Source organism: Nycticebus coucang, chromosome 20, assembly GCF_027406575.1.
Source record: "Nycticebus coucang isolate mNycCou1 chromosome 20, mNycCou1.pri, whole genome shotgun sequence".
Taxonomy (NCBI): Eukaryota; Metazoa; Chordata; class Mammalia; order Primates; family Lorisidae; genus Nycticebus; species Nycticebus coucang.
In genome coordinates, this window is record NC_069799.1 from 17,128,493 (window position 1) to 17,141,260 (window position 12,768).

Consider the following 12,768-nt stretch of genomic DNA (forward strand, 5'->3'; position numbering starts at 1 on the left):
TGGTTATGTTTTTTCACTTTCTTGTCAAATTCCCTTTATTGTTTTTGTCATCCATAATTTAAATTCCCTTACTGTCATTTCCATTAATTCTTTGTAGGTGGTAGCTACCTCATGATCCCTGGGGGAGTTGTTCTATTCTGGTTTTTCATGTTGCCAGAATTTTTCTTTTACATTTTCCTTATGTGTGTTTTCTTCTTGTTCACTCCCTTCACCTACTTTTTCCTTCTCACTACCTTATTTGTTTTAAATTACTTCTTTTCCAAGCTTAGTTCTTGAAGTGGCCTTTTGGAATAAAACCAAAAGGAAGATAAGGGTAAAGAGTGAGAAGGGAGAAAGAAAAACAGATAAAGAGGAAAAAAATTAAAAAGCAATGGGGTAAAGAGAAAACATTGAAGAAAAAGAAAGGAAAAGGACAGTGAGAGAAAGAGAGCAACAAGGGAACTGGTGGTGTTTGGGAGGTTGCTTTAGCCACACCTGCAGCTCTAGGACATTGGGGGACTGGGCTATGCGGGTCCCTCTAAGTCAGCAGCTCCTTGTCAGTCTGGGCAAAAGCAATCCCCCACCTCTGCCGAATATAGAAAGAAATCAGCAATCTGTTGCATTTGGGACCTATCGATACCTTTCCTCCAAAGGCCAAACTTAGAAGGACACCCAAAACTGTGACGTCATGTCCTTCTTGAACAATGCCACGACCCTCCCCCCCCAGCACTCAGAGAAGAGAAAAATAATAAAAAAGAAAAAGATAAAAATTAAAAATATGGCTCAGCCCCTATAGCTCAGTGGCAAGAGTGCCAGCCACATACTCCAGAGCTGGCAGGTTCGAATCCAGCCCAGGCCTGCCAAGCAATAATAACAACTACAACCAAGAAATAGCCGGGCATTGTAGTGGGTACCTGTAGTCCCAGCTACTTGGGAGGCTGAGGCAAGAGAATCCCTTAAGTCCAAGAGTTTGAGGTTGCTGTGAGCTGTTACACCACGGCACTCTACCCAGGGTGACAGCTTGAGACTCTACCTTAAAACAAACAAACAAACTATATATATATACACACACACACACACATATAATTGTATAACGTAAAGAAGAAATAAAGGTGTATCTTAACTGTTGTATGAGATATTTATGTGGGAAGGATGAGGAAAGTAGAAAAATCTGTACAAAAGAGAGCAAAAGGAGAGAAATGGGAAAAAAAGAAAGAAAGAATAAAAGGGGCTAAAAACCATAACAAAAATGGATTGCCCTTACCATTAAAAAACATTAAAATGAAAAAACAAAAATACAACCAAACGAAACAACTAAACAAAGAACAACAATAAAAGACAAAAGCATAAACAAAAAATAGGGAAACGATGAAAAAGCCAAAAATGTCAAAAAGTATATAAATATGTGTGTGTGTTTATGTTATGTTGCAGTATATTTGGTGGACACCAGATGAAGCTGTGGAGTTAGAAGATAGAGAACACAGGCTGGGTTTTCTGTACATAATAGAGGTCAGAAGGCACTCTAATTGCAAAGGAGACCAGATGTGGTCTTCCTTACTTCTTTGCCTTCAATCCACGCCTGTTTGCTTAGTCACCATTTAGTCCCAATGGGACTCCAGGCCAGTGCTCTCACAGACTTACCATGATGCTCATTAGACAGTGTACCCTGACAACAAAATGGCCCTCCCATTAGGTCATGGGGTGCTCATCTCGGCCCACGGATGGCCACTTGAGCTCAGCAGGCACACCAGAGCCTGCTGTGCCCTAGAACCCCACAGACTGTTCCTTCCAGGCTCATGGTCTTTCCATAATCATGGTGCCCCACAAGACACCAAGCCAATGAGAGAAACACTGCATTTGGCATTTAACTCTTGCTGCTGGACAGTGTTTGAGTCTACTCCATGCTGCAGCAAGCAGCCTAGTCTCAAATCAAAATACTGCAGGACAGCACTGTCCTGTCTCCAGCCCTCTGGCTGACTGGCTGGCCTCTGCCTTTTCCAAGCATCTGCCTTCCATGTTGGTTTTCTTTTAATTTTGTTTTATGATTTTTTGTAGTTGGTTTTACATTTTTAATGTATGTCACCTCATGTCAGTCATTTTTTTTTTTTTTGGAGACAAAGTCTTAAGCTGTCACCCTTGGTAGAGTGCCATTGTGTTATAGCTCACAGCAACCTCCAACTCTTGGGTTCAAGTGATCCTGCTTCAATTTTTCTATTCTTAGTAGAGATGGAGTCTCGCTTTTGCTCAGTCTGGTCTCAAACAAGCTCAGGCAATCCACCCACCCTGGTTTCCCAGAGTGCTAGGATTACAGGCATGAGCCACTGTGCCCAGGCTCATGTCCATCAATTTCTTTCTTTATTTTTTAGACAGAGTCTCATTGTGTGGTCCTCAGTAGAGTGCTATGGCATCACAGCTCACAGCAACTTCAAACTCTTGGGCTTAAGTGATTCTCTTGCCTCAGCCTCTGAAGTAGCTGGGACTACAGGTGCTAGCCACATGCTTGGCTTTTTTTTTTTTTTGGTGTTGTTGTTGTAATTGTCATTGTTGTTTAGCAGGCCTGCGACAAGTTTGAACCTGCCAGCCCTAGTATATTTAGCCAGCACCCTGACCACTCAGGTACGGGCATCGAGCCAGGGCAGTCAATTTTATTTAATTTTTATCTATACAGAATGACCCAAATGTTATCATACAATACATAGGGAAAATGGAATATTTTAGCTAAATGTAAAATATTCATTATACAATTCATCAAAATATTTACAAAACATTTTCGTATGTGTTGGTATATAAATATTTTAAAAAGCAAAATATAACATGAGTTTTCTACTTTTTTTTTTGAGACAGAGTCTCATGTCACCCTCTGTAGAGTACTGTATCGTCACAGCTCACAGCACTCTTCAACTCTTGGGCTTAAGTGATTCTCTTGCCTCAGTCTCCCACATAGCTGAGACTAAAGACATCCACCACACCACGCAGCTATTTTTTGGTTGTAGTTGTCATTGATTCAAATCTGCTAGCTTCGGTGTATGTGACTGGTGCCCTAGCTGCTAAACTACAGGTGCTGGGCCGAATTTTCTATGTATTTTGATCTTTTGGTCACTTTGTATATTATAATTTTGTATGACAGTATTTATATCTGCATACTTTAAGACATTGTACAAAAGTCAAATATAAATCAATTACATGTCTATGGGCAACATAATTTTCTTTATGTTTCTTTGCCTATATAAATATTACTTGTATTTCTTTTATGAATACTACATTCTCTCAGTTGCTGGGCAATGGTTATTTTATCCTGTTGGTGAATATTCCCAAATATTGTGTTGAAATTAACACATTTATTGGTGAATATACATTATGTTTACGTGAAACATCTGTGATTTGAAGATAAAGAAAAACCATATAGCTGTTAATTTTCACATGATTGTTTATTTTGTCTTGCAAAAATTCACACCAAATATTTTAATATTTTAATTATACAGTTCAGTCTGTATAATCATATACAGTGAGTATATAATTATATATGTTGACATTGTTATTTCACATAGATCCGTACAAGTTTTTATCTTGCAGAAGCGAAACTCAGTATACTTAAAACTATTCTTCATTTTGCCTATCTGAGCTTTCATAAATACTATTCCATTTTTTGTTTGTTTTACAAATGTAACTATTATAGATATTTTATATAAGTTAATTCTAATGTACCTTTTTTGAAATATAAGCTTTTTTCTCACTTATCATAATGTTAATATTTATCTTTATTAGAGATGTTAGATTTCCTGATTTTTAAAATTGACTAATACAGGCATCGCCTGTGGCTCAGTGGGTAGGGCACCGGTGGGTTCTAACCTGGCCCTGGCCAGCTAAAAAACAGCAGTGACAACTGCAACAAAAAAGCCGGGCATTGTGGCGGATGCCTGTAGTCCCAGTTACTTGGTAGGCTGAGGCAAGAGAATCACTTAAGCCCAAGAGTTGGAGGCTGCTGTGAGCTGTGACACCACAGCACTCTACTAAGAGTGACAAAGTGAGACTCTGCCTCAAAAAAAAAAAAATGTGTAATACTCTATTATTTATATTTCCTAAACTAAATTTATGTATTCATTTCGTGAGGCAAGTTTGGATTGCCTTTATCTATTGCCTTTTGTGAGCGATGCTGAAATAAACGTGTGTGCAAAAAGCTCCTCATCTGAACATATACAGGAGGGTTGTGTATCTGTCCTATATTTAGTTTCATTATGTATTTTTATATATATATACAGAATCTAAAAATAAATTATAAGCTCTCAATAAATAAACCCTTATGTTATTTAATATTTTTTGCCTTTTGTGACAGTTTTGATTTAAAGTACATTTTATGAAATAGGAGATGTTAGGCCTCAAAATACTTTTATTATGCCTTGGCTGGGCATTGTAGCTTATGCTTGTAACCCTAACGCTCTGGGAAGCTGAGGTGGGAAGATCCTTTGAGCTCTAGGAGTTGGAGTCCAGCCTGGGCAGGAGCAACACCCTGTCTCTGTTAAGAGTAGAAAAAAAAAATTAGCCAGGTGTCATGATGGGCACCTGTAGTCTCTAGTACCTGATTCTGGAGGAGTGCTCAAACTCAGGATTTTGAGGTTGCTTTGAGCTAGTCTGATGTTGTGGCACTATATTGTTGACACAAGATTATATTCTGTCTCACCTCCCCAAATAATTTTTAGAAGATATTTCAAACTGGTAATACACCTAAATCTTAGTTATAAAAATTCTTCCTTATTCATCTGCTCTCAACTATGTTATTGATGTCATCAATTACATCTTTTATGTTGTACACATATAACCTTTAACAGTGGTTTAGTGTTAACTTTTTGTGATTGTCTTCGAATTTTCTAGCAAGAATAAAATTATTTTTTGCACCATCATTTAATAATAGAGAATTTTATGTAGGTGTACTTAGATATTTTTCACAAAGTTATTTATTTTTATATAATTTAGTGTTACTGCAGCTTACAGCATCTATTTATCTTAATAAATCTTTAATTTTTCCTTATTTAGACAGGCAGTTTTGTTGGATATTGTATATATGCTTTGAAGTTTTATTCTTTCAGCATTTTGACTATATCACCCAACTTTTTTTCATGTGAAATGTTTGTGTTTACAAATCCACAAGTAAAAATAAATAAATAATTAAATCCACAAATAATCTCATAAAACCATGTTTATAGATGACACATCTATTGTCTCTTGCTGCTTTTAGGATTCTCTCCTTGTGTGTGCCTTTCTTTTAGGATTCTCTCCTTATGTGTGCCTTTCAAATCTTTGCTTTTAATCTGTCTTGTTATGGACCTTTTTGTGTTTATCCTAGCTGAAGTATGGTGAGGCCCTTGATATTTTATATTGTTTTCCTTATTTGAGTATTTCTCAGTCATATCTACTGTATTCTTCAACTTGATAATTTCTTTGTTTTATGATTTTATATTTTGTTGACATACTCATCTTCCTGATTTTTTTTTTTTTTTTTTTAGAGACAGAGTCTCACTTTGTCACCCTCAGTAGAGTGTTGTGGTGTCACAGCTCACAGCAACCTCCAGCTCTTGAGCTTAGATGATTCTCTTGCTTCAGCCTCCCAAGTAGCTGGAACTACAGGTGCCTGCCACAACACCTGGCTATTTTTTTGTTGCAGTTTGGCCAGGGAAGGGTTTGAACCCACCACCCTCAGTATATGGGGCCAGCACCCTGCTCACTAAGCCACAGGTGCCACCCTCATCTTCCTGATTTTATTTCAATGTCATATTCTTCCTATTGCACTCATTGAGCATCACTCAGATAATTTTTTTTATTTTGTTTGTTTTGAGACAAGCTCTTTTTCTTTTTCTTTCTTTTTTTTTTTTTTTTTAGAGACAGTTTCACTTTATCGCCCTCAGTGGAGTGCTGTGGCATCACAGCTCACAGCAACCTCCAACTCCGGGGCTTAGGTGATTCTCTTGCCTCAGGCTCCTGAGTAGCTGGGACTACAGGCACCCACCACAATGCCCGGCTATTTTTTTTGTTGCACTTTGGTCAGGGCCGGGTTCGAACCCACCATCCTTAGTACATGGGGCTAGCGCCCTACTCACTGAGCCACAGGTGCTGCCCTGAGATAAATTTTTTTCAAGTAATTTAGACATCTCTATTTTTTATGGTTGATTCCAGATTATTTATTTTGTTTCTTTAATTATTCTATGTTACCCTAATATTTTGCACATGTCGTAATATTTGGTTGAGATTTGAGGATTAAAAACCACCTTTCACAAACTTTGTAATGGTGCTTTATCCAGGGGGAATCTGATATAAATTGACTATGCTGAAAACTTGAAGAACCTCATATGCATTCTGAGGGCATTTCTTTAGTAGAATTGTTGTTTATTTTCTAATTAAAGGATTTTTTCCCCACATTTTCTCTTAAGAGCTTCTCATCACTTGGTATATCTATATTTGTCTGTAGTACTGAAGTCTCTCTGCTTCTGTGACAATATTTTACCTTTAGTTTTAACAGCCCTAGTCTGTCTTATAAAGGATAGTACCATTCCATTTCTGTCTAGCATATTATTCATGCTAGACAGAAACCTGTCTTTGGAAAGGCCCCCCCAAAAAACAGATGGATTAATATAGTGTCACTGGTTTTTGTTTTTTTGTTTTTTCTAGGAAAAAGCTACGATTTAGGAGTTTACATTTATAGACAGCATATTGTATTATGAAGGGGGACTATCTGTGGTTGGTAAATATAACAAAGTTTTCTTCCCCCTTTGTGTGGCTTTTCACATTCTACTCACCTATGTGCTGCAATTTCTTACCTGGTTTTTGGAATTCCCCAAAATATAGCATGTATTTGTTACATTTATCTATGTAAAAGATATTTAGAGCTTGTGTTTTATTTTATGACATCTTGGTAATGAGCTTGGCATAATTTTACAGATAAAATAGTAATGTATATTTATATACTTCTGATAAAAAGTCAATGACATAATTTGTTACTTTTTAAATCTTTGCAGCTATATTTTCTCATTCCACTCAAGATCATTTGCAACAGAAGGGCATACATATTTTCTTCACAGACATGAGCAGATATGGGAGCCGTGGCCTTGAGAATTTAAACTTAACAAAAGATTGGGAAAGTGTGAATGAGTGTAAGCAGCAGAAAGAATGTTATAATGGACTTGAAGAGTGTCCAACAGCTACCCATAGCAAAATCTTCCAATGTGATAAGTGTTTCAAAGTCTTCAGAAAATTCCGAAATCTAAATAGGCATAAGATGATACATAGAGTAGAGAAATTATTTCAATGTAATGAATGTGACAAAGGTTTTAATTGGTACTCACAAATTTCTGCACACAAAAGAGTTCATACTGAAGAGAAACCCTACAAATGTGAACAATGTGGCAAAGCCTTTAAGTGGTGCTCAAATCTCACACTACATAAGAGAATTCATACTGGAGAGAAACCCTACCAATGTGAGGAATGTGGCAAAGCCTTTTATCGGTACTCAGACCTTTCTGCACATAAAAGAGTTCATACTGTAGACAAACCCTACAAATGTGAACAATGTGGCAAAGCATTTAAATTACACTCAGTCCTGCAAGCACATAGAAGAATTCATACAGGGGAAAAGCCCTACGAATGTGAAGAATGTGGCAAAGCCTTTAATTATTACTCTAGCCTTTCTGTACATAAAAGAGTTCATACTGGAGAGAAACCCTACAAATGTGAAGAATGTGACAAAGCCTTTAATAGATCCTCACAACTTTCTGAACATAAGAGAAATCATACTGGAGAGAGACCCTATAAATGTGGAGAATGTGGTAAAGCCTTTAATCGGTCTTCAATCCTTTCTAAACATAAGAGAATTCATACTGAAGAGAAACCCTACAAATGTGAAGAATGTCACAAAACCTTTAATCGGTACTCAAACCTTTCTTTTCATAAAAGAATTCATACTTGAGAGAAATCCTACCAATGTGAAGAATGTGACAATGCCTCTAATAGTATTCCAAATTTTTTGTACATAAAATAATTTGTACTGGAGAGAAACTCTATGAATGTAAAGAATGGGGCAAAACTTTTAACTAGACCTCAGACCTTATTAAACATAATAGAAATCATAGCAGCAAAAAATCCCAAGAATGTAACTCATGTGACAAAGCCTTACCTACTCATCACAATTTTCTGTACAAAAAAGAATTCATTCTGAAGAAAAACTCCACAAGTGTGAAGAATGTGAGAAAGCTTTTAACTTTCACTAACACCTTCCTATGCACAACAAATTTATAACCGAGAGAACCCTTAACAATTGTGAAGAAAGTGGCAAATCCTTTAACCACTACTCACACTGTTCAATACATTAAAGAATGCATATTGAAATTCTACAAATATGAATAGTGTAATAAATTGTTTAAATATTTCTTAAGCTTTCTAATCATAATTAATGCAGGAGAATAATGTCACAAAGCCTCTAACTTGTGTTCTTGCTGTTAGATAGGGATAAGAAGAGAGAGGGTCCAGTGATACTAGGAGTATTTTGTCCATAGTAAGAAGAACAAATTGACCAGAGGAGTTTTCCAAGAAGGAAAACATAACATGTCAAGAAGGCTTCCACAGACTGAGCAGGTATTAGTTCTTAAAAAAAAATGGATCTTGTGTGGCAGAGAGGCCACAAAGTGGACATATGGCCAAGACCACCAAAAGTGGTCTTTGGAGCATGCATACAAGTAAGGGGACAGTACCCTCAAGTGATTCATTATCTTTAACTTAGTAGCAATTACAGCTGCTCGGGGACAGTTTGCAAATACTGTGACAATCGCCAGAAAATGCCACACACACACACACACACAAAAGGTAGGACTCAACTATTACAAGAAAAATTATATTTTATGCCTCCCCCTCTTAACACAGATTTAAGAAATGGACATAAACTGGAAAGATCTTATTAAACTCAGGGCCTTTTCCACATCAGGAGGTAGGCCCTTTCCTTCTCTGGAATGTATATGCTTTAATAAACTTTGGACTTTTGTCTGCTTTTATCTACTTGGTATCCTCATTTATTTCATTGACTTGGTACTAGTAGCCATTCATTTCACTTGGAACCAAAACCCAGGGAATATAACCTGACATCTAGTCCCCACACCAGATATTTAGGGACCAAAATTTGGGGAAAAAATACACATCTTCCGCAAGATAAGGTAATGGAACTCTAGACATTGTAATGTTCACTCTGCCTGCTGCATATTATTTATTACTCCTACATCTCTCTCAATGTCTTTGCTTTCCAGATAATGATTTCATTCTCCCTGCTCCTCCTCCTCCTTTTTCTTTTCTTTTTTTATTTCTTATTCTCCGTCAACCCAACCCCCCAGCCCCCACAGTTGGTCCTGATAGTGAAAAGCTTAAAAGAGGCCTCAGACTTGACAAGCAGAATTTTCAACCTGGCCTTTGGTCTTGATAACCAGTGTGGGGTGAAGAGAGGGTTAGAGAATGCAGGGCCAGCATCAGGCCAAGAGCAGAAAGATGTTTTTCAAATGGTTTCTACCACTACGGAAGAAAGTTTTTACTGCCAGAGTTACTCTAGAGGCTCAAGCAAGAAGACTGCAGGACTGAACCCTGTCCTCACTATGACTCTGGGTCCCTGGAAAAAGAAATGCCTCAAGAGTGGTCTCTGCTGCGACCATGCCCCACTATCAGAGAGAGATACTGAAAGTGATATTGCCATATCCTTAAGATAGTATTTCACTCACCTTCCAGATCGCATTGAAATCCTGACCCATTGTTCTCCATACCCACTGATTCTCTGGAACTACTGTGAGATCAACAAACCCCAGTTTCAGAACAAGCTATATTTTGTCTTGCTGGGTTTCCTGATCCTTGTGTAGCGGATAGTAATAACAACACTGGAGCTACTCCTCTGCTTCTCCTGAATTTTCAGAACTTCTGTTTTTCTCTCCTGTCTCCATACTAAGGATGGACAATGCAATCCTTCTGTGTACTATATAAACTCTGATCACTGGGAGGTCATGTCTTCATTTGTTTTAGCTTTTTCCAACTGCCTTATCCAATTGTTTGGATGAAGTCTTAAGTTTAAGTTATACACATAAATAATCCTTTAATACCACAGGCCTCCTTCCTCAGGCTCTAAAAAAAAAAAAAAAAAAAAAAACTTACTTTGTTTGAAAATAGAAGAAAAATTCAAGAAGGAACCAGGGCATAGAAGACATGTGAAGGAAGTCATAAATATGAAGATATATTTTAGGTAAGGAATGTTAATATGAAAAGAGATAAATTTTGAGTAGGAAAAAAAAGAACTTAATTAGAAATATCTATCCTGGCTGGATGCCCATTGCTCAGTGGTTAGGGTGCTGGCCACATGCACTACAGCTGGTGGGTTTGAAACCAGCCCAGGCCTACTAAAATAAAAATAGCCTGGCATTGTGGTGGGCACCTGGAGTCCCAGCTACTAAGGAGGCTGAGGCAAGAGCCCAAGAGTTTGAGGCTGCTGTGAGCTGTGATGCCATGGCACTCTACCAAGGGTGATAAAGTAAGACTCTCTCTCTAAAAAAAGAAAAAAAAAATGTCTATCCTAAAACATCTCATGACTTAAGATAGAAAATTTGGGGCAAGCAGAGAGCTCCCACATGTAAAAGATGGTCTATGTAAGATGTAGAGGTTTCTGAGAGTCAATTTAGAAAAACTTTGTATGGGAACAAGTTGGCTAAAATGAAAAAGGCATCTTTAGTTAAACAATATATTCTTTTCTCAGTTATGTTACTTATGTTTAAAACGTTTTTAGTCTTCTGTTTTTTGTATATGTTTAAATTGATAAACAATTTTTATCAAATATTCAAGGTTAATTTACCAATACAGAGTTAAAATAAAACCAACTCTCTATACTTTCTTCTGCATGCCTGAAGCTATGGTTGCTTATTTCTGGGTGTTGAGATAAAGCTCACTAACCTGTTATCACTACTCAAGGTCATCAGTTACTCTCTTGAATTGAAAGGCTGAAAAAGCCATCTTTACCCTTTAAAAGATCAGCTACTTTTCCTCAACTTGTGACATTTTCACTCCTTCCTATGTGTATTGTGTCCACTCCATACTTCTCAGCTTTTTGTTGCTGAGGTGAGATGACAGAATGTGTATGTTTAACTACTGCAGCACTTAAAAAACAGCTTTTTTTCCTTCATGAAATGTAAACTGGCCACACAGGAACCATTTTTAGTTGTGGGTCTAATTTGAGACTCAATGCCCCTCTTGCTTCCCTTTTTGCCTCTTGACTTTCAACAAGCAAATGAGTCATTTGCAGTTGATTTATCCATCTATTGGGTCACTGGTGCTCTTTTAAAAACCTATGTTCATACTGTAGTCTTAACAGAGCTCTGGTTACCTCCCACTGAACAGGAGATGAATGGCCTGTGTTAAACCTGGAAACCTACTCCCTGAAAAAACCCAGGGAGAAACGCCAGACTCCTCTCAGGGTGCATGAATGGGCAGCAGCCCTGTCATTGCGATCACTGGTGAAAACCAAGGCAGTCCTCTGGGAAGAGGACATGGTGAGGGAAAGATGATAAAGTGGTACCCAGGCACAAGTGAATATTAAATCCAGGCATTGATGTTATGAAGGCAGTGTACTTTTGATAATGGATGCCTCCTGGCAATGGTCCCTGACCTTGTGATTCTGGGTGCAAAAATGCAGGGCCCAGAGAATTCTGGCCAAGTGAGATGGGTACTTCATTGTGCCCTGGGAATACTTGGTTCATGACAGGGATGCCTTTATAGACAGCAACAATTTGGCCCAATGGAGCAGCAGATGCTCAGTCCAATGGGTAGTCTACCATCTTTTTTCTACCTATACACAGCCACTGGGCAAAAAGATTCAATGTCACAAATATAATTTGGGATCCCTGTTAAGTAATTGGAAGACCCTTGGAATTGACAGGCTTCAGAAGATGAAATTAATATTGCTTTATAACAGAACCTGACCCCAGCACCAGGTATGAGATGGAATGTTTTGGTTTATGAATGGAAGTCTTAAAAATATTATAGTTAGATCTTTTTTAATGAGGGGAAGGGAAGTGGCCAGAGATCCCTTATTCCAGGGATCCCTTATGTAATTTGGAAATAACCCTCTAGCACTATGAGTCTTGAGTTGAATGTTGTAACATAGAAAGAAAAGGGAAGGAGTCAAATAGCAGGGTGGAAACTAGCTATAGCCTGAGCACAAACTGAGTCTCACACTCCCCCAAATATTTCTGTCCACCACCCACACATCTACTTTAGAAGGTATTGCTACCAACAGACAGCCTGTGAGTGTTCATGTCCCATTCTCCATTGGAGATCTGAAAAGTTGGAGAAAGAAACTAAGGAGCATTTCAGCAGACCTCAGGAGGTTCATAGAGGAATTTAAACACTTGTCATTAGTCTTAGATTTAACTTGGAAGGATATGTAGTTCTGCTGTCCTCACTGTTTAGTAAATAAGAAGGATTAAATATGCTGGACAAGCCTATGGATGTCAACATCACACCCTACATCTGGGTTTTCCCCCAGGTCATCAGGCTGTTCCCTGAGGGATACTAAAAATTACCAGTGAGATCAGCCAGGAGATATACTCCAGAACCACATGAGTGTTTAATGGGCACAATGAAAGCCATCCAGGTAAAGGCAGTCAACTTTAATAAAGTTGGGAGAGGTGTTTCAGGGAAAGAAAAGAAAAGAAAACCCCAGCAGTGTTTAGTGAAAGGCTCACTGAGGCTGTTAGAAAGTATACCAACATGGACCCCCAACTCAGC

General features: G+C 38.0%; 1 protein-coding gene across 1 annotated transcript in view; it reads left to right on the forward strand.

Moving 5' to 3' along the window:
* The window catches only part of LOC128572477 (zinc finger protein 679-like), a 108,405-nt gene extending 97,534 nt beyond the window's left edge, over nucleotides 1-10,871 (forward strand). The window contains exon 5 of the mRNA XM_053572528.1: nucleotides 6,987-10,871. Within this exon, the coding sequence (XP_053428503.1) occupies nucleotides 6,987-7,933 (947 nt within the window). The 3' untranslated portion in view covers nucleotides 7,934-10,871. The remainder of the gene's footprint in view (nucleotides 1-6,986) is intronic.
* Nucleotides 10,872-12,768: the final 1,897 nt, after the last annotated feature.